This window comes from Buteo buteo, chromosome 1 (assembly GCF_964188355.1).
Source record: "Buteo buteo chromosome 1, bButBut1.hap1.1, whole genome shotgun sequence".
Taxonomy (NCBI): domain Eukaryota; kingdom Metazoa; phylum Chordata; class Aves; order Accipitriformes; family Accipitridae; genus Buteo; species Buteo buteo.
In genome coordinates this window covers 45,074,425-45,100,994 of record NC_134171.1, presented here as the reverse complement: position 1 = coordinate 45,100,994, position 26,570 = coordinate 45,074,425, and the positions used below count along the sequence as shown (strand labels likewise).

The 26,570-nt window shown below is 38.1% G+C and overlaps 1 protein-coding gene across 1 annotated transcript in view; it reads right to left on the bottom strand.

Annotated features, from left to right (window-relative positions):
- The window catches only part of MARCHF1 (membrane associated ring-CH-type finger 1), a 100,628-nt gene that overhangs the window by 7,607 nt on the left and 66,451 nt on the right, over positions 1 to 26,570 (bottom strand). The window contains exon 5 of the mRNA XM_075031883.1: positions 14,678 to 14,858. Coding sequence (XP_074887984.1) covers positions 14,678 to 14,858 — 181 coding nt within the window. The remainder of the gene's footprint in view (positions 1 to 14,677; positions 14,859 to 26,570) is intronic.

Sequence of the window (26,570 nt, the reverse complement as noted above, 5' to 3'; positions counted from 1 at the left end):
CACAGACTTGCTTGGATAAAAGCACAGTTATGTGAAATAAAAAATGCTTGAAAATCCATAGCAAAGGCTATGAAACAACAATATACTGAGCTGTGAAAGCATCAGCCCCTCTTACTCATGCTTTGTAGTCCAAGACTTGATACAGCCTAAAGGTGGGTGGTTAAGTTTGGCAGGTGCTACCGTGTCACACAGTGCATTAACGCCTCCTTAACCACTGATAAATTTACTCCTGCTATATTTTGAAGCTTCTGCGGTTCTCAAGGCTCTCTACATTCATGATGGCAAGATAAAAATAAATTGCATCACATTTTATTGTCTTCATCAGCAATCTAGAAAAACTTACAACCATCAGGTTGATGACACTGCGACATGCCACGGATGGAATATCAGATGCCACCAAGAACAGAAAAATAACACACAAGTAAGTGCCCAGATGCAATTTACCTTGGCAACTTATATGTTAATACTCCTAACGTGCTCTAGAGACTGGAAGGAGAGAAAGAAATGGAAGACTGTAAGCCAGAGGAGACATTTATTATGTCTTGCAAATTACTGAGTCACTAAATTGATAGACAAACACTGTAGGTTTTGCCCAGCCTCCTCCAAAGCACCCCTTCACTGTTGTACATCCAATCGTCACCACCCACAGGTTCCTTAATCATAGTGGCAATAGAAACACAGACTGGAAATCATCATAGATGCAGATGGTTTAATGTCCTGCAAATGCAAGCAACTGCATGAATATTATTATGCTCCACAGAACAGGTGTGCTATAACACTTCGTAATATCTAACAACCAGAAGACCTTCTACACAAGTCACCAGACGAATCCACAATGCAACAATATGTATCCCGAGAAGAAAGCTCGACATATCCCCAGCCCCCTTTTTCTTTTCCAAATAAGCTTTCTGAACACTATACTTGCACTGTGCTCTGCAAACCACTGGAGGGTGGCAAGAGACTGTCTACGTGCTTCAGAGGTTCCTACCAAGAAGCCAGAATGAACTAAGGAAAGAAGCTGGATTGTAAATGTGATCAGAAACACTCCTCCCATCCCAACTACTACTTACAGACACTTCTAAAACATGACGTGCATCTCAACCTGAATTCCTATGCTTTACTGCCAGAGAAGTTTGTAATAATCTTGAAAGTGGCAGCTGTAAAACTGTATCCTGTTTCAGGTTTCTACCTCCTGTTTTAGTTTTGTTTCTTAAAGACGCTCTTGCTCTGAAACTTAAAGGGAACGGTTACTGATTTCATAACCCACTGTTGCAATTACAAAATGTAGTCATGAGTCTTCTGGGGAAAGAAAAAAAAAATTAAAAAGGAAAAAAAGTAATAGCCTACTCACAGGGTACATCTAAATCATATGTAGCCGACCACTTCCCTTTCCTGTAATGTAGCCTGAGAAAATCCCTGATACTTATTTTAAAGGACCAAAATTTTCCTCACAGCATGTCACTTCTAATAAAGCTTGGTTAATCAATATGCAACAAATAAATATGGATATTTTTTAATATCCTCTGAAAACAGATTGTCTGCGGATATGGTGATGCTGCTTCATATCCTAGATATCCCAATACAGCCTCTCTTCTTACAGACAGAAGTAAATCTGCAATTTTAATTCCCTCCCATACATTAAGCTTTCTGCAAAGCTGTTTCATGATGGCCTGATGCAGAACCAAATGCTTCACACTGCTCACACAAAAGCTGTTGCCACACCACAGAACTGCACTCTGCAAACTTTGCTGCTTGTGTTCCTTTTCCCCACCTTCACGTTGTAGCTTTACTGTCTGCCTGCCCCCATCCACCATGTTGTATCTGCATGTTGCCCCCTGCTAGTGGTAATCTTCCATCACATTGGCCACGAAATTTTGTCTACGCAGATTTCCTGAAGCAACTCTATATCTACCTCAGGTTTGCAGATTCACACCTTTACAACCGAAGGTGTCTATTCTGCAGGGGCTCATCACTGAGGATGCCAAATCGAAGGTGAAGTTAATGGGCTGCTTTGCAACATGCTATGAATGCTTGGACTTTTAACTGCTGGATATTTTCAGGAATGCTGTTTTTAAAAATTGCATGTAAGGAGGCCTGACAGGGGAATCTGGTATGGGCATGACATCGCTAATATTGAATACTTTTCCCGTTCTGACATTTTTCTCCCTATCCATCATTTAGCAAAAAAAAAAAAAAAAAAAAAAAAAAAAAAAAAAAAAAAAAGGACAACGAATGTAATGTAAACAGCACCTACAGCTGGAAGGACTTCCTTCTGCTCTCACCTAGAGCTAAAGCCATCATGGAACATTTTCTGAATTCTTTCTACAATCTAAAGAAAGACTTTGAGCCAACCTCTATCTTGAAATAATCATGCCTGCAGAATGAAGGCTAAAATTAACTACTAGAGGCTGTTGTAGAAACTGCACTCTGCATACAGACTAGGAATACACAGAAAAACGTCTGTTTTATCTCAAACCAGGCCTGAAGGATCTAGCCAGCACTTTTGAAAAAAAGGCCTTAAGAACTGGAGCAGTGTATGATGAAGTGAGCCGAGCAGTGAAGATATGTCAGTAGTCTGAACATGTAGCTCAGAGTTATTTATTTTCTGTGGGTTAGGGAGGGTTTTCTGGTCACTTGTTGCAGTACTAATTGGCTCAGGCTCCACAGTAAACTGTTCACTACTATCAACCTACTAGCTGGAGGAAAGCAGCTGCAATGGTAGTTTGCAGGAATGGAATTTGTACAGTGGGTGGAGGAGGAAGAAATAATAGTAATAAAGGACAACAGGGCTCCACACATGTTGGGAGAACAAAATAGCCTTGTGCAGATTTGAAGTGCTGATGAGAGATGAGGCTTCAAACCTTGTAATTTGAATAAAAGCACTTTAGGCCACTCTGTGCTATCTAAACAACATGTGGTTACAGCCTGTGCCTGAGGGACTGCATCTTAAAGAAGGACAAAGTATGCCACACAGCATCCTGCTCCAAGACGAGAAGTGCCCCTCACACAGTCCAACAGGATGTGCCAGGTCTGATGGCTGAAAGGAGAAGGGTTTGGGCTGTGAAAACTCCTCCTCCATGTTCTTTTCCCCAAACACATCCAGAGCACATTGAGAGAGGAATAACTGAGCAGGTTCACAGAAAACACAGAAAACATATTTGTCATTGCCTTTTGTCAAAAGATACATCCCAGAGAAGAAACTCTTGTAAGGATCAAGAATAGAAGACCAGAATTAGACCCCTGCTGCATTAGCCACTGAAGACAAAAGTAAAATAAATATAAGAAATGCCAAGTCGTATGGTGCATCATATAGCCATATCTATGCACAATCTTACCTTGATCCAGTTAGCTCATAAAATGAGCTGGTACAAATCCTTCTCTGGCAAACCTGTCTGAAGTTTCCCTAAAATCTATTTCTGTCCCTAGGTGACACTAAACAAACCCGGTTGGAATTCAAATGAATGTCTGTGGTGTATTTAAAACACCTATTAAAAATTTAAAACTGACTCAAAATGGGTGTGTTTCTAAAGACAAAGACACTTTAATTGACTTTTATGTGTGATATGCATGCCTAGAGTAATAAAAGCACTACATAATGAAAAATCTCACTTTGATAAACACCTTATCATCTGCAAAGAACTAATAATTTAGTTTTATTGAAATCAAGACAGCGCTATATTTCTTTTTTAAGTGACAGTAGAGCTGGACTTGAGTGATATAATCAGTATGCACTCTTCACAAACTTATGCAATTTTTAGCTGTATATGTCATCAATTAGCAGACCCTTAAAAAGTGTAAAATTTGCGTATTAAGTAATTTGAGAAGATAATTTCTAAAATGAAGTAGCTGTTTTTGCAGTCTGGAAGTACTATTGAGAATACTTGTCATTTACCAACTAGGAGAACTTCAGTACCTGCATCCTAATCATCCCAACCCAGACTAAACAAAAAAAAAAATGCTATGCTTTGGAAATACAGGAATAGCCAGACCTCGTGTCCCTCTCGGACAGAGGCCAACACCAGATGCTTCAGAGAAACGTGCACGAAACCCCGTGGCAAGTAATTATAGCATAATCTCTCCATATTGGGAGCTTCTTCCTAGCTCCCATCTGCTAGAAATTATTTTACATCAATACATAGAATGCAAAAGTACTCACCAAAGTGTTTACTTTCCAAGCATCCTCTTTGACTGCTGAAACATTAACCAATTCTTTGTTCAACAGAGGTCTACATGATCAGCCTTCAGTACTATCACCAGCTTCTCTTTTACAATTGCTGTTCCTTTTCTTACCTTGTAAGCTATTTAAGAAAAGGGTCATTATCTCCTAGCACAGTATGCTTCAGCTACCTTACCTAAACAGATAATCCTGACAGGTAAACTGCAGGTGAAACATTAAAACACTGGTCAGGAGTGAACTAGCACCATAATGCAAAACTATGGGGAACGTCTGGTACTGAGAACAAGAGGCATGCATCTACAACTCTAGAAAAGATTTACTTTAGGTGCCTGGGCATATGCCTTTATTACCAAGAATCAAAAAACAAGCTGCATGTGGGCAACACAAAGAAGCAGAGAAAAAACGGGTAGAATCTATGTATCCACTGACTTTTATCACAGTTAGTCAAGAACGGAAGCAGATGCTACTGTTACCTGCTCTCCCCACAGTATTTCTACAATCCTTCTATCTATCAAAAGGATCTGGTTTGTGCGTCACTTTTATTCTCTTTGCAGCTAGTCATCTCCAGCCTCTGTCTACTCTGTCTTTCCAAAAGAGCAGTACAGCTAATTGAAGGCAGGACATTTTCCTCCAGTCACTAAGTAGCAAATGCCTTTAAATCACAGTCCAAACAACAACAACTTAGACACATGCACACACACACAAAAAAAAAAAAAAAAAAAAAAAAGAATATGTTAATCTAACGATCATACCACGAAGTACAGATCATAATTTTGCTGTAAGGCCAGTTAAGATGGGATTTCATTTTTCAGCTAAAGCAGGTGGGTGTGCTGCATTTTGCCATATGTACTCTATGGGCAATACAAAAGCAGCCATGACACATGCTCAGTGCTGGATTTGAGATGGATTGGTCCGGGGTCAAAGCAACCACGAGTCCATCCTCCACTACAGCAGCCATAACAAACCATCTCCCAACAGTCTGTGCCAGAGTCTCTGTCTTTGACCACCAAGTAGCATGGGCTCCCTTTGCACATTTGAGTGTATTTTGATCTTAAATAGTGTGATGGATGTGGACAGAAGGCTGGGATAGCATGGTAGAAATAGGAAAAGGAGAGAAATTAAGAGAGAAAGGTGGATATAGCAACATGCTGGAGATCAACATCCCATTACCTAGTCTTGTATGTGTGTCTACTTTCTTTAGTCCTCTCCAATTAAAGTGAAATTTCTCTGAAGAAGTGTTCCCTTAGGTACCAAAGACATAGTTATATGATCACAGTTTTGTTAAAGAATCTTCACTTGAATCACCCTCTCTTCAGTATTCATCACACTGCTTAATTTCCTCCATATCAAATTGTCTAGCCTGCTGAAAAGTATCTTGAAGCATGCATTTTGAAATTAGAGCTGATGAAATAAAACTGGTGACACCTGAAAAGATAAATCAATAAATATACTTTCTGTTTATTTAGCTGTAGTTATAAATGATGTACAAAGTCTTCTCCAGGAGTTACAACAGAATATTAGTTATTCCACCTTCCACCTAGAAAATATTTTTCACCTAAGTTTGCCTTCTCTTAGACCGGTACAAGCATGAAAAGTCTCATTACTGCCTTGTACTACATGGGCTTGGTCTTTTTTGTTTGCTGACCATGTCCTTGATTATCCCATTTGATACACTAGTAATTTAAACACTCTTTCCCATATGTAAAATTCCTTAGAGTTCTAATTTGTTTCTTACAGAATAAGAACCTATAGCCATTTACCTGGAGAACTTGCTGTGCAACCTGTCCTACAGAAGTGTTTTACATCGCTACACCCCAAGGCCCTTCAGCATCATGTGTCATAACAGGAATGGGGAGATGTACAGCAGCAGGCGGAGGCAAGAAGGGTACAAAGGTACCTTCACGTGCTAAGATGTCTTGTGAGAAAAGTACAGTTGACTGGAAACAGAAAGCAGCCATACCTGAAAGTCACTGAACGAAGACTAGCCATTTGGTACTGTTGGATGAACCTCAAGAACATCTTGCATGTCTTTTAATCTCATTTTCTATCCTTCACTTTTATAGATCAAAGATGCTCTTAGCAATTATTCCCCCTGCCCCTGCCCCATCACCCACTGAATTAATAGTACAAGTGAACCTCAAAACTAATTCTTTTTATATGGTCATTATTTTGTTCCTGAAGTTGTAAGAGCAGCTGACCTACGTTGTATGGAAAAGGTAACTTGCCTTCTGAGCTTCCCTTAACCAAAGCAGTCTGAACTGTTACAAAGATGTGGCTTGGTTTAAATGTCCTTGTATACCAAAAGCCTGGTATTTTTAAATATATTGTTGTTTAAACATATCTAGACATATCTTATTTTTGCAACTATATATACAGTATATATGCGTAGGTCTGCATTGCCACGTAACCAAGATTACTAAAAGGAGCTGATGTGCTTCATTATCTAAAATATGACTTTAGCAAGAATACTGATTTCCCAATGAATAGCTACAGTTACCTTCTCTGTCTTTTAGTTTTCCCACAAGAGATATTTTTTTGATCCAATTAAATAAAAATGAAATAGGGGAAATTTGTGCTGAGGAAAGGCTACAGTAATTAACACAAAACTACAGCCTAGTGCTCTGGCAAAGAGCTGAGGGAAGCTATTCATTCTGAAAGACCTCCGACAAATGCCACACATTCCAATTTTGCTGTATAAAAATTGAAGCAGATGAATAAAGTTCTGAATAATTCCTGGAGGAAAAGTTCTTTTTTCCCAAGTAATTTCAATAAAATGCTACAGGAATAAAATTAAATTAACACCAAAAATAATAAAATATACTGAATGAACTGATAAGTAACCCATTTGATCATATTTTAGATCAAGTACTGTATTGCTATGCTCAAGAGAAGGCATTTTGTGCATGCGTTCCACCAACAAGCAAGCATCAGCCTGTGAACTAAAACTCAGTTCAGATCATTCTCACATCATCAGGTCCCAGGCAAAATAAATTTGAGGCAAATAACCACTATAAAATTGTATGTGTTAGTTATGTGAGAGATTAATACATACATTAATCAGATCACAAATAGCAGCCCACGCCCATTAGAGCTGATAAAATCCCTAGCTTCAAAATTAAACAGTAAAAATGGCATTTTTACAAAAGTCCATGAATAACAATGACTGATTTAGGTCAATGCTTGGGTTGATTATGGTCTTTATATTTTATATTACTGGCTACACAGTTAGTGTCAGGGCACACTTCCATTTACATTTTCTTTAGTTGTAAAGCCAGTATCAAGAGATTCTCTTAATCATTTTCAATGCTTCAGCCACCCAGCCCCTCCTCTGTTAAAGCTATGGGTGGGGCCAAGTGGTAAAACAGAACACTGAAACGACTGAAATAAAAAATTAAAAGGAGACCCCAAGTTCTTAAAAAATGAGAGGCTGATGAACTGCAGGATGGGGTAGGACCCTTTAAGTAAAATGGAAATGAAACCTTTTGATGCAAGTTGGATCTGTGAAACAACTCAGACCAAACTGTTTATTTCAGCCTCAGAAAGCACAGAAGGATTTGTACCTTCCAGAACTCATGTTCATGGTTCTGTGCAATAGTGGGTAACACCACCAATACCCAGAGCTGGACAATCTCCTGAATTGCCTTTGCTTTTGTAAATGCTACCAAGCAGCAGAAGTAGCAAATTTGCTTACTAGCAGCTAATTAGAAGAGGAAACAGTTTCATTTTCTGGCATAAGATTTTTTGTTTGCTTCTTAAAAGAATGCAAGTTCAAAGCAATGACAATAAAAACATCTTGTTCTGCCCCCAGGAAGAATGCTGCACATGGGGGTGTCCCAGCACAGTATCATAGAGGGCTTTTTGCAAGCCTGAGGGTATGTTATGATGGTTTCAAGGTATGAGGCACGAGAGGTGAGAATCTCTCATCAGAAGTCCATGGGCACTGGAACAGCTGGGTGAATAAAAGCTGTGTTGAATGGAAGAGAAGGAAATATGGAGATAGAAAGCTAACCCAAATTCTACCAGTATGAGAAAGCTAAGCTCTATTATTCTTGTTATGGCACAAAATGCAAGACAACATTACTCTGCAAACTACAGCATGCTGTCTATACACAGATAAATTCGCAGTAATGCTCTATTACTCTCTCTCAAAAATTAGGAATACAACTGTCTGAACAAAGTAGTCCCTTGCATCCTTGAGGCATCACAATAGGATATAAATGCTATAGAATTATTTTTACTTTAAAAGCTTTAATATACACATTCTCCCTTGAGCACAAAGTTATTCACTACAATGACATGATAGCCAATAAGAAAGTAATAGCTTTGTGCCTTTCTGCATACTGGTGAAGTGTCTGACCCCACATATTACAAGAAATGATTTGAGGCTAGCAATGTTTTGAGAGAGTTTACTGGAAGAAAGATAACACCGGAGCAGGTTGCCTTGACGACACTGTGTAGCTGCACCAGAAATCAAAAGCAAATGTAGGATCTTCTCCTATGATAAGGACTGCAAAGTATTCACCAAACTGGGTTAAAAGGGAACTATTCCCACAGCAAGTCAATGTTAACTGACCTATGCAATATTAGCTATCGCTCCTTATCATGAGCCTTATTAGAAAACTGATGAAAAAGCCAGATGGTTCATACTTCACAGCACAGGGCAATAAGAAGTAAACAGCAAGCAATACAGTAATGAGTGCTCAAAGTTTCTTTTTTCTCCTGGGAGACTCTGCAGGTCACTTCTGGTTCTGAGAGTCTGCTCTGGCAGGAGAAGTGGTTTCTAATGGCGACCACTTTTGATTCCATAGCAGGAATTCACAAAGGTGTCTCTGCAGACTATATCACTTTTGGCAGTGATTGCCATATCCTTGAACAAGGAATGTAAATAGAAATTATCCAGCTAGCATTGAACCAAAAATAAATCAACACCCTTAACATATTTTGCCATCACTGAATTTATCATGCGTGCTACCAGATTTCATCAAAACAAGATTTATCCACAAAGCATCCAGTTATGAATTAATTCCTCCAGGCAGTCATATTTTTTAAGATTTACTCTTTCTATAGGACTGCATTTAGCACAGAGAAGGGAGCCAAATCTGGCGCTCTCACACATTATCTAAGAGCTCTAACAACTGGATTTAGCGTAGTGCAGGTGACAACTGTTTTGTAAAAAAAGGCACCCTATGCAGGTTTAACTCCAACAGGGGGACCAAAAGATGTATCCCTGCTCCAGAGTGAAAGAGTGTCTGGGAGATATGGGACTTGAAGATTCACTTTACACTTTCCTTTTGTCCATCATAGCTCTCAGAGCAGCTTTCTGATTTTCTTCTGTGGCTTCCACAGGTGATTCATTTTATTTTTTAAGGAGTGTTTGGAATTGCTGATTTCTCTGCCTTACAGCTCGGCATTACCCACAAGTTGTCTGTTGGCTCAAACCCTACATCTTACTTGGATACACAGCTCCTACTGATCCCATGGCCTTGCTGCAAACAGAGTAACTTTAACCTACTATAGTAAAACTAAGTATTTGCTTTTGATCCAATAGTTAAATCAGCATCATACCAAACAGTTGAAATCTCCCCCACACTGTTTTAACCAGTTAATCACTAATCTGACCACAAAGGGGTCCTGATACACTTGAACTGGGTTTTGCTTTGTATGGAAATTTGAGTTAGCCAGTTCCATAACTTCTCTCCAGATACCCTGCTCTGGGAAGTCATGAAGCACGTATCTCCAACTGGGACTTAAACCTTTGAATCCTGTATGGGAGTTAAAGCTGGCATGGACATTTTATCACTCATTATTTATAAAATAAATGATACCAAGCAGAGGGAGAGAGCATTCCTTCCTTCTCTTCTAATGACAGCAGCTGGGTACACGAGAAGTTCCATGGAGTTCAAGGATGTAAAACCCAAAGAGAGGCACCTCGTATCACATTTAGAAGTGCTATTTATCACTATCTAAGCAAATACAGAATACAAGAGGAGTGAACGCTTAGAAGATATACAGACGCGTTCAAAATAAACAAGATCAAGTTTCTTTCATTATCAGTATTTTAAGACTGGCTTTGCTTCTGTTTAATTTAGCAGAAACTTATCACTGTTCTAAAAGAACACTCTCAATCCTCTATCTTTAAAAGGGCTGACTTCAGATACCCTTTCTACGAGAAAGAAAATCAACCTCAACTGGTACAGAATGCTTCCCTAAACAAAAAATTTACTTGCTCTTCCTTAATGACCAAGAGTAACTACATGGTAACAATGCGCAATATTGCTTATGCTTCATATAAATAAGAAATTATTTGTAAATCATTTAAAACATAAAACAAAATCAGGAGATAAAATAGACATATCTGACACCAGAGAATAATCTGTTGGGATAATGCATCAAAGTAAAACATCTCATCAGATACCAGACATCTTAAATAGACACAAAATTTAAACATGAAAAGTATTTTGAAGTATAGCGAGACACTGTGGAGAAATCTCTATTTGAAGACATTTCTGCATTTTAAGTCCCTTTTAATTTGACACTTTTATCCATTTCATACTTACAGTATTTTCATTCAGTTCCTCTTTCCACTATACTTCAAACACCAAATTCAAGAGATATGAAAACCAGGTACTACTTTACCAGGATTACCAGGATTCTTTTTAAAGAAGAAGTGATGTTCTCAGGATGAAGCTATTACCTGAGAGCTCAGTAAGGAACTCACACAAGCTTCTTGCCACTTTCTAATTCCTTCCATGATAAAGTCACTTTATAAATGAGGAATTCTGCATTATGGATTGCAAATGCTGAAAGGTAAAGCTACAAATGCAACTGTATTATTTATAGCCATAGACAGACATAACAGAGACCATGAGAAATAAAACAGGCACACTAAGCAATGCTTAATATTTAATCTCTAAATTTATATTATAGCCAAGTAATTAGACCTGCTCAAATATATGAAACATTTGCAATGCCTGTTGATCAATGCTTAAAGGGATTACTTCAATGCAAAGACCCACTAAAATGATTAAACTAGGTTTTATTTGATGTCTGGTGCTTTCAGGGATTCTGTAATTAAATAACTGTTGCATATTGGCACAAGCCTATTGATTTAATAGAGTGATCTTGATTGATGTTAACTTAGTATGCTGCACATTGTCACTTATGGGTGCTAACAGCTGTATGACATGATATTCAAACACGATTTTGCTATAAAACCCTAGACTTTGATAAAAAACTGTTAGGAAACATGTTGAGTGCATGAAAGGCTGAAGCATGAATAAAGATGGTAATTCACCAGTTGAATCAAATAGTTTGTTTTATATTTAAATTCTGCTTTTGTGATACTGCAAAAACAAAAGTATAGATACCTTTAATTAAGCTCTGTGGTCTGTAATTTTCTCCCTTCATGAGACCAGCGGTTGGAATGTTCCAAAGGTATTATGATAAAATTCATCACAATGAAGTAATGCACAATCCAGAACTAAACTTTAGAATCTCACATAATGAGTAAGGTAGAGATTAAAAATCGAAACTGGTTGAGAGATGTGACTCTTTCACTTGTAGAATGCCACTTCAAATACAGGTCTAAAGGCCATGGAAATGGGATCTTCTGGAGCTGGCCACAAAGTTTCACTTTAGGGGAAATAATTTCCTTTTTTTTTCTTTAACAGAATGAGTTTCTTACGGAACTGAATAGGTACTCTTCTGTTGGAACTAAATCTGTGGTCTTTTGTTTAGGAAACACTGAAATGAAATCTGTTTTCAGAATTTCTCAAAGTTTATTAGCAAAATAAATATTTTTTTTGTCAATTTTGCTGTTCCCACTTGGCATATGGCCAAGCTGACAAGAATTGCATCGTTTTCAGTTACAGCTGCCACTGCTTATAATGTCCTTGTCCTTATGACCAGAGAATTCTAGAGATTTGGGGAATTTTAATTCATTGCTGCCAGGCTGGACATAGTGCTGGGGACTGAAGGCTCTGAGTATAGTACATAGCTAAGCCTTAGCAAAACCTAAAGCTCTCAAGAAGGTCTGGAAATCCTACAGTCTGTAGTGCTTTTCAGATCCTGCATCAAGGAGACAGGATTGTGCAGGCCTTCAGCTTTAGGAGCTGCCTGTCCCACGGCACTTTGGTCTCTGGTAACCAGACTTCACGCCATCTTCTGAAAAACCTGGACTCCTAGGGAATGCCCCACAGCTGAGGTCCTGGCCTCCGTAGAAGCTTCCAAGAAATTTGACAGTGTTTCACTGGAACTTTCCACTTTTCCAAAATATATAGGTTTTGACAAAACAGCACTTTCAGTGATTTTTATAAAAGATGTTTGGGTGGAAAGTTACCAGGCAGATGTACTTAGCAGGTCTCTTGGTGATCACTCTTTCCTCCCTTACCTTGTCTTTGCTACAGCTGTCAAAATGCTCAGTTTACAAAACAGCTTCTCACAAACGTTTTAGTGTTTCACAAATTTGTGAACAATGGTGATGATAGTGCATACGCTTATTAGGGATGATATATTTAGTTTAATATAACATATGAAGGGTGTCACAGTTGAATGCTATAAATGCAAAAAGGATAACTAATTTTAACTTTGAAATATTTGGAAACTTTGGTTTTGGTTTCTGAAATGGGTGCAAATTTTAAGAAAGGATATATAATTAGATGTTGGGTCCATACTATACAGACAAATATTTGTTAGCACTGCATTTGAAGGGGGGGGGGGGGAATATTGCCAGCATTTACTGCCAGGCAGATAAACCACATTTGAGTACTACTTTGAGCAGAAACAAAAATATCCTGTCCGATAGAAGAGGTTAATCTTTCCTATGTCAGAAATCAAAAATGTACCTGAGAACCAATGATAAGCTGAATAAGGTGGTAATCATTCAATTAAGAAATGACAGACTTGCAGGAATTACATTAGCACTCTGTATCTGCCACTATTCCATTAATTTCTTTCAATTAAAAAAAAAAAAGGGGGGGAGGCAGCAATGACCACACACACACACAGAGTTAAAAGTGCCTACTTCTGATATCAACACTTAGGCACATTTTTCATTCCTTTTCTCCTTGGACACTATAAATTTTGTTTCCCTTTTTTTAAAGATGCTCTGTTATCTAATGCAATCAGGAAAAGGCTTTTGTAAAAAATACTGATATCTGTATATTCTCTTGGGGAAAGTGGCTGTTGCAAGTGTACTTGTTAGATAGAAGGTTAAAGCAATTTGTGTTGAAAATGGAAACACATATACAGAAAAAAGTCCCCCAAAGATATGCTACAGGCAGGGGATTTTATACAATTATCTCCTTCCTGTCAGATTAGTTAAAATTTATCTGCAATTACTAAAACCTAAGTCAATGTAATAAAGTTTTTAGCCATCAGTTTTTTATTTACAACTGTTTCAATTTCCAGTCTACCTGGCAAGATCTACCTGGCACTTGAGAACTGTATCCTTTCCTATCACAAGCTTTGCTTGTCAAATCAATCCCAATTCTCTCTTCAACAGTGGTTTATCATCAGGGACTTACTAGAAAATTTCTCTGGATGGGAAGTGAGAAGGAATTCCATTTGCTCTCCTTTCTCTGAACTGCTGCTACCTGTGCAAGGCTGACAAAAACAAAATGTCTTCTGCCATCAAAACACTACTACATATGCATATACTAGTTATAAGCTAATAGTTTCTGCATGTTTTTCAAGGGCTCTCACACTGAAATTTATTTTAAATCAAAACTTGCCCTGTTCTAGATTGACTCAAACTTAAGACGCAAGAAAACCCCAAAAGGATGAGAGCATTGTAAGAGAAAAATTAGAGAACAAATTATTCACTCCAGAGAAAATAAAACCCACATATGTTTAACAAACTCCTCACCTTCCCTATACTGACAACATGTGTACCATTAAATTGATTTATCCTGCAAAACAGATGAGTGCAGATAACATACATTTGACTTTCAGGATGCAAGGTCACCCTGTAGTTTAGATTCCATTAACTAATCTTAATGTAAGAGTGATTAATTTGCTCACAAGTGTAACAGTTAGAACAGATGCAGCTAAATTGATTCACTGCGTTACTTCATAATTGCTGTCTCCATATTGGTATAAGCATCATTCTCAACCAGAAGTTATGGGCTCAACGTAAAAATTACTGGGTGAACTGGCCTGTGTTATTCAGGAGTGAAATGTGATGAGTAAGAGTTCTTTCTGGCTTAAAAATAGGCAGATGAGCCAATAACAACAAGCTGAAGCTAAAAATTCTAAACACAAAAACCTATTGTTTGTGCATTTATTTTGCATGTGTGCCGAAAGAGAGTCTTTAGTCAAAATCCTCTGCTGCTGTAAATTAAGTAACTGAAATGGAGAAATAAAAATCACTGGGACTGATGTAACAACAGCAAATACAAAGCCATTTTGGACAGGCAGATGTTTCTTTGGATCTGCCCGTACTTTGCACAGACATTCTGGCCATTTGACACTTGAGGATAATTACATTCAAAAGCACCATACCTTCCGAAGAGGTTTGAGCTTGGTCTCCATTATAAAGTCGTACTTGCAGAGTTCACAACAGCGTGTGTCTGAGCTCTTAATCCACTGGTGCAGGCAGGCCTGATGAACAAAGCGCAGGGTCCCTGTGCAGCGACATGGTGTGATGAGGGGACTTTCATCATCTCCCTCACAGTGACAGATCCTGACAGGAAGGACAGCAAGAGCTAGTGAGGGAACTTGCCAACCAGCAATGCAAAGGCACTGGTTTATTTACCCTGTTTTTTCATTTTCAGACTTGACATTTGTAAGACGCCAGGTATATGACCTTTCAGGTTGAGGCCCAGGAACATATTCTTTGTTCCCTTCTGCCACTTAGTAATTACACTTCACTTAGTTATTTCTCTTTGAATTTGCTGTGTGCTCTGAAGGTGAATCAATGGAAATAACGCTGTTTTTCCCTTTTATGCTTGGCAAAACCTTTAAGACAAATACCAGTGCTCTTTCTAAGAGCTGAATAGTTCTTGGTCTGTAAGCAATGCCAATAAAAAATTCAAAGTTAGCAGAACCTAACCCAAGCTGAAAATATCTACTATGAAAAGTACAAAAAGTTCCTAGGATACCTCTTTGGAGTTACACAGTTAAAAGGATTAGCGAACAGTTTTGGGTACTCTGGTGTCATGTGTATGGCACAGCGTGTACACACATGCATACACTTTTTAGGAGGCAGGTGTTAAAAAGTCATGGTCCTTCCTTTTTTTCATTCTTCACTGTCCCTTTGAAGCAGATAGCTGCGTTATCTGGGAAAACAAAATCTACAGCTGTAAGCAGACCCTAAGACAGAGGTTGGTCCCAGAACTGTTGTTATTTTGTAATGGGATACAGAGCTTTTCTGTTTGTGGTTTTGCATAAAGTGATCAGTGTCCTAACATCACAATCCGATGGATTCCTTCTGTGACACATGTCTAAATGTCTTCCTGATCCTCCCTTCTTCCAAACAGACTTCTGATCATATCATGAAAGCATTCACCCATCGAAACCAGTGACAGCTTTATTGGCAAGCATCTCTGTGAAGGCAGAGAAAGCTCTATGGTGAGTGGAAGGCTTAACCGAACACCTGAAGTTAAGGAGGTTCACCTCAACGAAGAGTAACTCCCTCCCATCCCCATTCCAGAAAAACACAGCAAAGCACCCAAGCCCTAATGAATGTCCTAAGTGTCAAACTGGCATGTAGGGGAGGGGAAAAAAAAAAAAGCTGAAGCCTGGGAAATGTTATTTCAAAACAGAGAAGTAGCAGCCACAGCACAGATCCTGGTGTCACGCAAACAAAACTTAGAGCTTAGAAACTTAGTGCTTAGGAAAGGCAGATATGTGCGTGCAGAAGAGTCTGAACACTTCTGCGGAATAACCCACCCTTTTATGCGGAAAGCTGTGGCCCCACCGCTCCTGGGGTAGGAAAAGGGCTGAGGAGGGCCCTGCAGTGAGGTTGTCTTCCCTCGGGCTGGGCCGGGGAAGAAGGGTGACCTTCTTCCCAGCGCAGGAGCACCTGGCGTACGTCAGGACAAAGCCTGGCAAAGACACCTGTGAACCACTGGCTACAGCACAGCACTGAGGCTGCCAAGTCTACGAGCAGGGGGAGGAGGAAATTTCAAGGCCTAAGTGAAAGACCTATGGATCAAAACCAGCAGCTTCATGGTTCTTCCATGGTGCAGCCTAGAGCCATGAGAAAATGAATCTACAATAATGGGAAAGCAGAACAAAGCTGCTTTGCTAGATATATAGAAAGAAAGAGACTAAGAAAAACCAAGAGAAAAATGAAGCTCCGGAAACCTGGTGCACAAAAGCAGGTTTCAGTGTCTGTGGTGGTGCCCGTACAGCATCTTCTACCCCATGGGAGTGGAGGGGAGAATAAAATATCCACAACTTCCACCTTGCACACATTCATTTTTTTGAGACACATTTTACAAGAACTCAGTTTGCAGTTTCTTCTTTACTAACCCAGCCAAGCTAGGTGCATCAGTGGCTTAGTTCTTAAATGGAAACTGGCTATATGCTGACTTCTTGTTGAGCCTGTAGCTTAAGCAGAACTAAATTTTCAAAACAACAAATAGCTGTTTTGCTAACAAATGCATTCCCAGCTGAGAGTTACATAAACCTCCATAATTTTCTTTTTAAATTAAAGCTGTTTCCCAAAGGAAAATTAGTATTCCTTGTTCATTTAAATTCAAGCTATACATAATTTATTTTACAAGCTTAGCACTTAAACTATTTAGAAATTAGACAACTAAGTGATGTACCCAAGAGCCTTTTTTCTACTACTGCCAGAGTTGTTTAAAATTATTTTAAGAGCTAAAATACAAGCCTAAACCTCCACTGGGATCTTCAAATAAAGTGACACTGTGAATTTGAAATGAATAGGAGTATTCTTTAGTAGAAATACTTTTACAGAAAAAACACTATATGAATTACACATTCTATTTCTGCTTTCTTTGTACAGAAGATACACGCTAAACAGGGTGACATCAAGAACTTGTGTTATACAGAAGCTTGAACTAAATAATCTGATGGCCTCTTCTAGCTTTACAACCATGAAATATGTAATGAGAAAAAAAACAAACTTCAAATGGAATTAAAGTCCAGAGAAAATAACCAAAGGCATGGTTTTCATTAGCTTGAATGCTCTTTGGTGCAATTTAGCTCTTCATTATTTGTTTAGCCAGAAGAAATTAGCTTAAAAGAAGTTCACGCTACCTAAACTCACAGTCACAGTCTTTAAAGATATGTGGGTGCCTGACAGCTATTGAAACAGACTGTTGGGTAACTGCTTAAATACCTTTTGAAGACTTGGGCCAGATAACTTGTAATATCTTGCTCAGCTGTTAGTACTGAAGCAGAATTTTGTGTGTCTTTGCCCTCTGCTATATTTAGCTATAATGTCCATCCTAATTATCACAAATTATAGAAAATAAATTGTAGAGAAAGGTTTTGAAAAATATTTTGTGGAAACAGAACTGAGGTAGGGATACAAAGCAGAGACTTACCCAAACCGTTTCTAAACTAAGTTGGAGGCCAAGAACTTCCATTCTAGTTTCCTATTTACATATCACAACTGTTCAAAATTTTCACCCATCAGACTGACTATTTACAGGGCTGAACCCATCCTGAGAGTAAAACTTGCTTACATACTTTAATGTAATGAGTTGAATGAAAAAATCCCACTCTCCAATATAAAGGAAAAAAAAAATTGCTAAATCTATACTGATTTATTTACAAGTTGTAGTACAGCACTGATCATGGTTAATAGCTGCAGTTTCAGCTGCTCAGCTACACCTACAGAATTTACATACTCAGCTTTTCTCAACTTTCTAGTCCTTTAGTAGATAAATGGCCTTCATTATAGAGCAATACTTCTGACTATCTGGAAATGGAGGGGAGGGAAGTCAGCTACTTGACCAAATCCTTTTAGTTAGAATCCCTTTATAGTTGCAAATTGAGCCTGCATAATTTTTATTTTTTGGGGGGGTAGGTTTGACAGCTTGGAGCTTTAAAGATTCCTGCCTGTGAACAGGACCTTGCTTGTCTAGGGAAAAAGATTAGTACAAGGCTCCAAAGGAGCTTTTGCTCTATAAATCATGTGTACACCAGACAACACAGCACATACGAGCTATTTAGATGATGTTCTGATTCGAATTTACAAAATTTTTTTTTGCGTGTGTGTTTAATATACACCTAAAGAAATATCCCTACACATTGAGATCACAGAATGTTTATTTTTCTTTAAAGAAAGCTCACTGTGAAACTTCGTGAAATAATACTCTAACAGTGCAGTCAAGCTTAAGTTTTTGCTTTATATGCCAGCATTTTAATTACCCATCACATATTTCTCTAGCACAGAATTGTTTCTACAACCTTCAGCACACTGATGTACCAAAGAAATTTATGCCAACGCTGTGGATATATCAGACAAAAATCTATAAAAATTCTTTAAAGGATATTCTTAAATAGCAGGCTTACTTATAATGTAATGAATTAGAAAAAAGAAAAAATATTTTTCAGGAAAATTAAAAAATGCTGATCTAAAACCATAATTAGTCTTTGTGAAAAATTTTGCATAATTCATATAAAAACTGTTGCAGATTTCTTGTATGTTCCTCACACAAAAAACAATTCTCAAACAGAAACAGAATAGTTCAATTTAGAAAATTTTTAGAGAGCAATGTATGTAAAAATGAAAAGTTAAAGAAGTTTACTGAGAACATTTTAGAATTATTTTTCAGTATTTCTTTTTGTTCAAAATATTAACTGAATTTAAGACATTCAAATGATGCTGAAAAACTCACACATAATGCAATGCTTGATTGAGAAATTGTATGTGACGTATTAAACTTCATACAATAATGACTATGCAAAATGAGTAAGTAAAATGTCAGTAGTTTGAAGTATACCATCTCCTTCACTGAAGGGCATATTGACACCATACATATATATACAAAAGAAATTTTTGATGGAAATTTCCCTTGTTTTCCCCAGTCCTGTTCATTGCAAAAGTTAGAAGGCAGAAAGGGAAGTATGAAACAAGATGCCTACACCTTGTAGACATTAATATATGTTAATTGCACTTAGGCTGATTTTCAGAAAAATAGCAAAAGCTATCCTGGATGACTGTCCTTCACTTCTCATCAAATTAAGACTTTTTTTTTTTCCAGACAGACGAATGTTTCTTACATAATCTCAGTTTAAAGGTCAACTAAAATCAGTATGAAGCAAGGAGTTCACAGGGATAATTTTCAGGTTACCCCAACAGTGGTTTGATTTGGCAAAATCGTAGCAACCAAATTTACAATCTAGATGGTTAGTCACCATCTGAGCTGCTTATTGCAAGAGACACAGGTAGATTCCAACAGATTTGTAGCTTTTCCTTCACATGCAAGGTAACAATTTTACTCTTATTAAAGAGAATAGCTGCTAATCTCTACCCTCTTCGAAAAACACCAGTTATCCTAACCTGTCTTTCACTAATCCACTTTACTCTTCAGTAATTAAGAAAATGGGCCAATCTCTATGCTGCTGTAGTGAAGTAGAAAATGCACTTATTCTGCGGGAGCCTTGTGCGTACTGTGAAATGTAGTGCTCTACCCCCACCTGGTTGGCAAGCACTCCTCTGTGACAGTATCTGTACGGCTGATTTCCCTAGATGACTATTGTCAAAGGAAGGTGATTAAGGATAAGAATGAATCAGCACGTCCCTGCTTGTGCTTCAAGCCACATAAGAGCCTTGTCATTAGGAGCAGCACTGGCAGAAAACAGTTTGCAGTAATTCTGCACCAACAGAACTCCTTCAGTGGATCCCATATTTGAGATTGGCACTGCATCTCAGTACTTAAGAAAATTTTGAAGAATTTTTGGCCATTACATATAGACAAAGGGTTTAGCTACAGTAACAGTGCAGATAGCTTTTACAGACTGCCTTAAAAATATATCAGGTCAAATTTTACTGTTATTAACAAATGTACAATCTAGGGGAATGCCTCTGAGGCTTTCAAAAAATCAAGTGTATATGGGGGCATGGGCATACTGATTATGATGTATGATAATGTTTAAGGGCTATAAGTGACGTAATTATTTAAAAACTGTATTGTTCTTTAATATTCCCGGGTGCTATATAGCTATGTCTATGGTAACAAGCACTGCAGTGAAAGTGTAGCAAATCCGTTGGAAAAAAAACCAGCTAGTGCTAAAAACCTGGTGTCTACATCAGGCACATCTTGGTGGGGTGTGCTTTGATTTGACACTGATCTGAGGTTGGATCAGGAATACATCTTGCAGTTTACTTTCACTCAAAGGGAATACAGTTGGAGAACCCTGAGACCAATCCTCAGCACAGTCTAGACTATGGTAAAAGTAAAGGTGATCAGATGTGCTTCAAAAACAGGGTCCTTATGTGAACTAAAGCACTAATGGAGGCCCCTTCACTGACAAAATTAGGAGGAGCTACTGCCTTGTCACTGTGACATATTTACCACCACTGTGATGCAATTTCTATGCACTGTGAACTAAACTAATGCAGATGCCCAATACCCATACTGTCATTTTCCTGCAGATGGAAGTATACCAGTAGAACAGAAATGCTTTTGAACTTTTAACAGATCTCCCTAATAAAAGGGGGAAGTATCTTCTCCACATAAACACGCTCAAGGAAGATAATGCGTATTCCAAAAACATTGGTTTTGGTGAGAAATGATTGAAAAGGCAGTTAAAATCTTGCCCTTCACTGGAAAGCATACCTGAACTCATAATGATTATGCAAGGATAAATTCTTACCCTGTTCGGTGGATACATCTCAGTGCTATATCTCACTATTACTAAAGGGATCTTAGGGAGAAACAGCATAGCTGGAAAATGTTGGACCAAGTGAATCCCTGGTTTTGATTTTTGGCTGTGAGGATTATTAGCTGCCAGCATGAAATACCATGAGCTCCTAGGTTATCTTAATTGGACCAAAAGGAACCAATTACACAGGTTTTCAAAAGGATGCAAAAAATTTCTCTTGTCACTGTCTGATAATCTTAAGAAAACTGTTCTCCTGTCCAAAAAAGGTCATTTTCTCTTTCTGCCAATTCATAAAGTGCTTGCAGTACTTTTAGATAGTTAGAACCTAAAGCTAAAGCAAACAACTTATGAACAATGCACAGCAAATAATTAACTCATTCATAAACAGAAACCAAAAAAATATCAAACTCTGCTCCTGCATAATTTATCACTTGGAAAAATAAAAGTTAAATTCACTAACTATGTTCACCCTGCAGTAGGCTACAGCATGCCATGTTTCCCTTGTTTTCATTTTGCAGGCTTTTTTTTTTTAATCTCATTTCCATTCTTTCCACTGTTAAATCATAAAGTAATCTAAATGACAAATTGGTCCTCCTCTCTGTTTAAACACAGTGTGAATGAAGCACATTAATTCTCCATACCGAATGTAATCAATTTGTATACCTCTTTTCTGTCACTCCTGCCCTTCCGTTATGCTATAGTCAGCTGTCTTTGCCTGACTAGAGGAAAAAACATTTTCAAATTGTTGCACGACACCGGTGGAATTTCATAATGGTCTAGGTAAAGCTTTCTCTTGATTTCTGCAAACGTGATCAGAATTTGTAAGAGACCCAAGAGCAAGTAACATTAGCAAGAGCACACTAAATCTCTTATTTTGTCAACATTTCTTGTGCTTCTATTAATCTTCTATATAGGTGATAAATAGGATATCTAACCATCTAAACAGTTACAAGTAATTCCTGCCTCAGATGCACTGTCAGTGCAACGCAAGATATGTATCAGACAAGATTTACTGCACTGAACATAGTTCAAAGAACTAGGGACTGCATCTTAAAAAAGGATTTAGATTTCCTCCCACCTGCCTAGTGAAAGTCAAAGCGTTAAGTAACTAAACTCCCTACAGAACATATGCAAGCTTTAAGTATTTAATAATGGGACCCTTAAAACCACGGGTGTCCTCTCACCCAAACTTTCTAGCAGGAAGTGGTGCCATTTCACCTATTTGCATTAAAAAAATAGTAGGTTGTCCTGGTTCCAGCTGGGATAGAGTTAATTGTCTTCCTAGTAGCTGGTATGGTGCTATGTTTTGGGTTCAGTATGAGAAGAATGTTGATAACACACTGATGTTTTAGTTGTTGCTAAGTAATGTTTAGTCTAAAGTCAAGGATTTTTCAGCTTCTCATGCCCAGCCAACAAGAAGGCTGGAGGGGCACAAGAATTTGGGACGGGAAACAGCCAGGACAGCTGACCCAAAGTGGCCAAAGGGGTATTGCATACCATGTGATGTCATACCCAGTATATAAACTGGGGGGAATTGGCCTGGGCAGAGTGCAGCTCGGGAACTAACTGGGCATCAGTCAGTGAGTGGTGAGCAATTGCATTGTGCATCACTTGTATATTGCAATCCTTTAATTATTACTATTGTCATTTTATTAGTGTTAACATTATCATTATTAGTTTCTTCCTTTCTGTTCCATTAAACTGTTCTTATCTCAACCCACGAGTTTTACTTTTTTTTTTTCCAATTCTCTCCCCCTTCCCACTGGGGCAGGGGGGAAGTGAGTGAGCAGCTGCGTGGTGCTTAGTTGCTGGCTGGGGTTAAACTGTGACATAGGTTTTGAGAGGAAGAAGCAAAAACCAGGACTCAGTTGTCCCCCAGTTAAGTGACCCTAACCACAACAAAGACATGCTTGCCCTGTTTTGGTTCTCCTTGCATCCTTCTGAATCATGGAGAGCTTCCAAACGAGACTGCATAACCAGATGGCTAAAGAGGTGACAGATGGGGCTTTGAACCATCAGGCAGAGAATAGAATTAACCAGGATTTCATAGTGCTTCAAAGACTGATGAACCACTAGACCGTCATATAAAGGAGGAGATTCCTCAAAAAGCAGGAGATTCCTATCAGAAAGTCATTTTGCAAAAAGAAGGCTTTGAACAGGAAAGCAAGCAGCAGTCACAGTTCTTTAAAAGGAAGGGGTGAGCAGCCAACATGCAGGACAAGACTCAGAGATTTGGCTCCTAATGAAGGAATGTATCATCTTGAGACCCCAAAGAAGGCACTAACATCCCAGGAAGACACAGGTTAAGGACACTCTTCAGCCAAACACTACAGTCTGGCAGTTCAGCATCCTCCAGTTTTTGGTGATTTTAGGGGGCTCTGGAGGGTATTTCAAGTCTAAGTATTCTGCACTACAGTTTAAATTATTTACTGGATCCAACTTCATGGTTTCAGTATAAATATTTAAAATTAGTGTTAAATTTCAATGGTAGTATTTAAGCCTATATATCTATCTTCTGTTCATGTTTATCTTTTTTCCTCAAGTCTATGAGGACTTGTTTCCTCCCAAGAGGCTTTCTGTCTGCTGATTTTGTCAGCAGTCTACTACATGAATATTTCAGGATGTAAGTATTTTCATGCAAGATACTACTTTTGCAGGTCCTACTAAATAGTACTATGGAGAGAAAACCCTGTTACAACACTTGATTTCACAGAGAGAAACTACATATTCATATTACCTCTTGTCAAGTGCAATGCACACTATTTCCTCCTATCTATGATTGTGTTAACACATAGAAATACCCATATTAGTCTTTTCCTAAATTTATAATGGCCTTTTAATTAATACACTAGCTTTTTAAAGCTGATTCTAAAAAATAATCCTTGAAGTAGATTCTGCAGATTTCACGAATCATCTTCATCGTCTCCCTTACTACTTCTCCCTGTTCCTACCAGTCTTCTGGCATGCCCTGCTCTTCTATTTACTCCTCAAATGAGGGTCTGCCATTACCTGACTGCATACACAGTCATTCATGGAGTTCAACAAAACAAAAATTCTACTTCTGATAAGCATGTTTTTCATAGTGAGAAACTCCACCTTATTTAAGTGTGTGTGGTTTCTTTCAGCTAATTACAGCTCAGTGTTATTGCTGAAATGACTGCATCAGTACTACAAAAAGATTTTACACCAAAAGCATAACTACTCAAACAGAAAATCTTTCAATTCTCCCGTCATAAATAATAAAAATACCATAAGATTAATTCAGAGTCAATACACAAAGCACTTATGATACACTAGTGGTAATATCAACTAACTAATTTTCTTTCCTTAGTAATTCCCATGTGAAAATCCATTGGAATAAATCCTCAAAATCCACTCACTTAATCATGTCCCACACATAGCTTTTCCCTTCAGGGAGACTACCCTCATGAAGACCAAAGAAAGCTATTTCTGAGACTATGCCTCAAGCCACATGGCAAATTCCAGAATAAAGTACATACAAAGAAAATCTCAGGCACAGGGCAACTTAGAAAAAGGGGGATCCAACTGTATGATTTAGAAAGCCTATCCTGTGTATCTCAAAAAAAAAAAAAAAAAAAAAAAAAAAAAAAAGAAATCAGGTGCCAAAGCAACTCAGCATGGTCAGAACTTATGTAATTGTCCCTAATACCAGAAACAGAAACCTTGCCTTCTAATGGACTCCAGAAGAAAGGAGTATGTTCAGGGAAGAGATTGTAATGATCACCATCAATGCCATGCCATTGTTTCATCATTTTGGAAACAAAGGAACAGTGACACTAGAAGGGGAAATGTCTCAGTTAAATTGACCAAGAGGCCTACATTAGACTAGTTGAAATATATATTGCACCATTGTACTATACTTTACCTAACGTGCTTATGCTAGAATTGGGTGCGTGCTGTCACATTCCCGCTCATGCAGCCAAATGCACATTGAGGAAACTGCCTTATGTGTGTATATAAATGCATTCCACTGCCAGTAATTCATGAGGAAGGAAAAAAATTGCCTACCCAAACACTTAAAGACAAAATAAGTGGCACCAGGAGATGTTTAAGATCCCTGTTCCTCTGCTATTTCCACACAATCCCATCTAGGTGAGAGCCATTCCTCTCGGCCAGTTTTGTCACATCAACTAGAAGATATGAATACTTACAATGAAAAGCTTGAAGAAACACCTCAAGAAAACAAATTTTCCACATCACAACCAGCTATGTTAATTCCAGTCTTAGAATAAACATCACCAAAAAAAAAATCCTTTTTCTATTTCTCATGCAGAAACATGGTTACTGTATGTATGCACATCTGCATTTAAATGTAATTCTTTTTTTGTTTCAGATGCAAGATTGAGAACCTGAAAAAAACCATACCACAGATCATGAGCCAATTAAGTGCATGGACCTGCCTGAAAAACAGAAACTGCAGTCTGTACTGAATTGGTAGCATAAACATGTCTGTCTTTTTCTTCAGCTGTCTGCAAACTGATTAAGACAACTTACCAGCTATGAAAAATTAACAAGCTTTTGATTTTGTGATGATTTTCCTAGATGTACTATCATCACTATGATACACCTAGTAATGAGAACAACAAAAAAAAATAGCATTATCCCTGACATGAATTAAAATGCAATTATGACTCTCTGACAAATTTTGTATGACAGGGCAAGTTATCAACTGTGTTGAGTTTAACTCTGGTTGTTCAAAGAGCCTCTCCACTGATAATGAGCCTAGGCACACATACTTATCAAAAGTTTTCAACCTTCCTCTACTGAACAAGAGCCTAGCTGAAAAGTTCGCATGCACATCCAAAAAGTCCACCCTTGAACCAAGCTCCAAGTCTTACAAAAAGTGCCTGAATAATTATAATGCAATTGAATGGGTCAAGAAGATAGATAAAAGACTGGAGTCCACTTTCCATCTGAAAGGAAAGTCTAAGGTTGGGGATTTAAGCAATAGTTTGGATTAATCTACATGAGACAACTACAAAACTTCAATTTCTCTTTTTTTTTAACACAGTATAGTTAAGCCCATATAAAAAGCCATGCTGAAATAATTTATTTCAGGTTTTGTGTAGCTCATATTCTTAATAATTATTAAATGGCCCTATTATATATGTACTTTGCCTACTACACTGGATCTTCAATACATGCAGGTTTGGTGGTTCAGAAATTTAAGACAACTCTGAAGTCTGAAGTATTTATCTGTGCACATCTCTGCATCATACCATGCAGACATACTTCAAGTGCTTCAGTAATGTGTAACACGGTTACCACTGCTGCTGTTTCTTTGCATTTCTGTAAGGTGTGGAGGTCCCAAGCCAGTGGTGTGGTCCTGATATACAAGCTGATGTACACACACAGCTGGACTTTACCCTGAGGAATCTTAAATTATCGTGACAGACAATGGTCGGACGACTGAAATGTCCATTCTTGCTTGGTAAGTGTAACAAAGAATGCATAGCACTAGCTGTATTAGTAATGACTTTTATCTCCTGCTGTGAAAAAGCACAATGTCTGCAGGTCATCTTTTTTCTTTTTAAAACTAGGATCTTTGTAGAGTGTTACTAGGTTG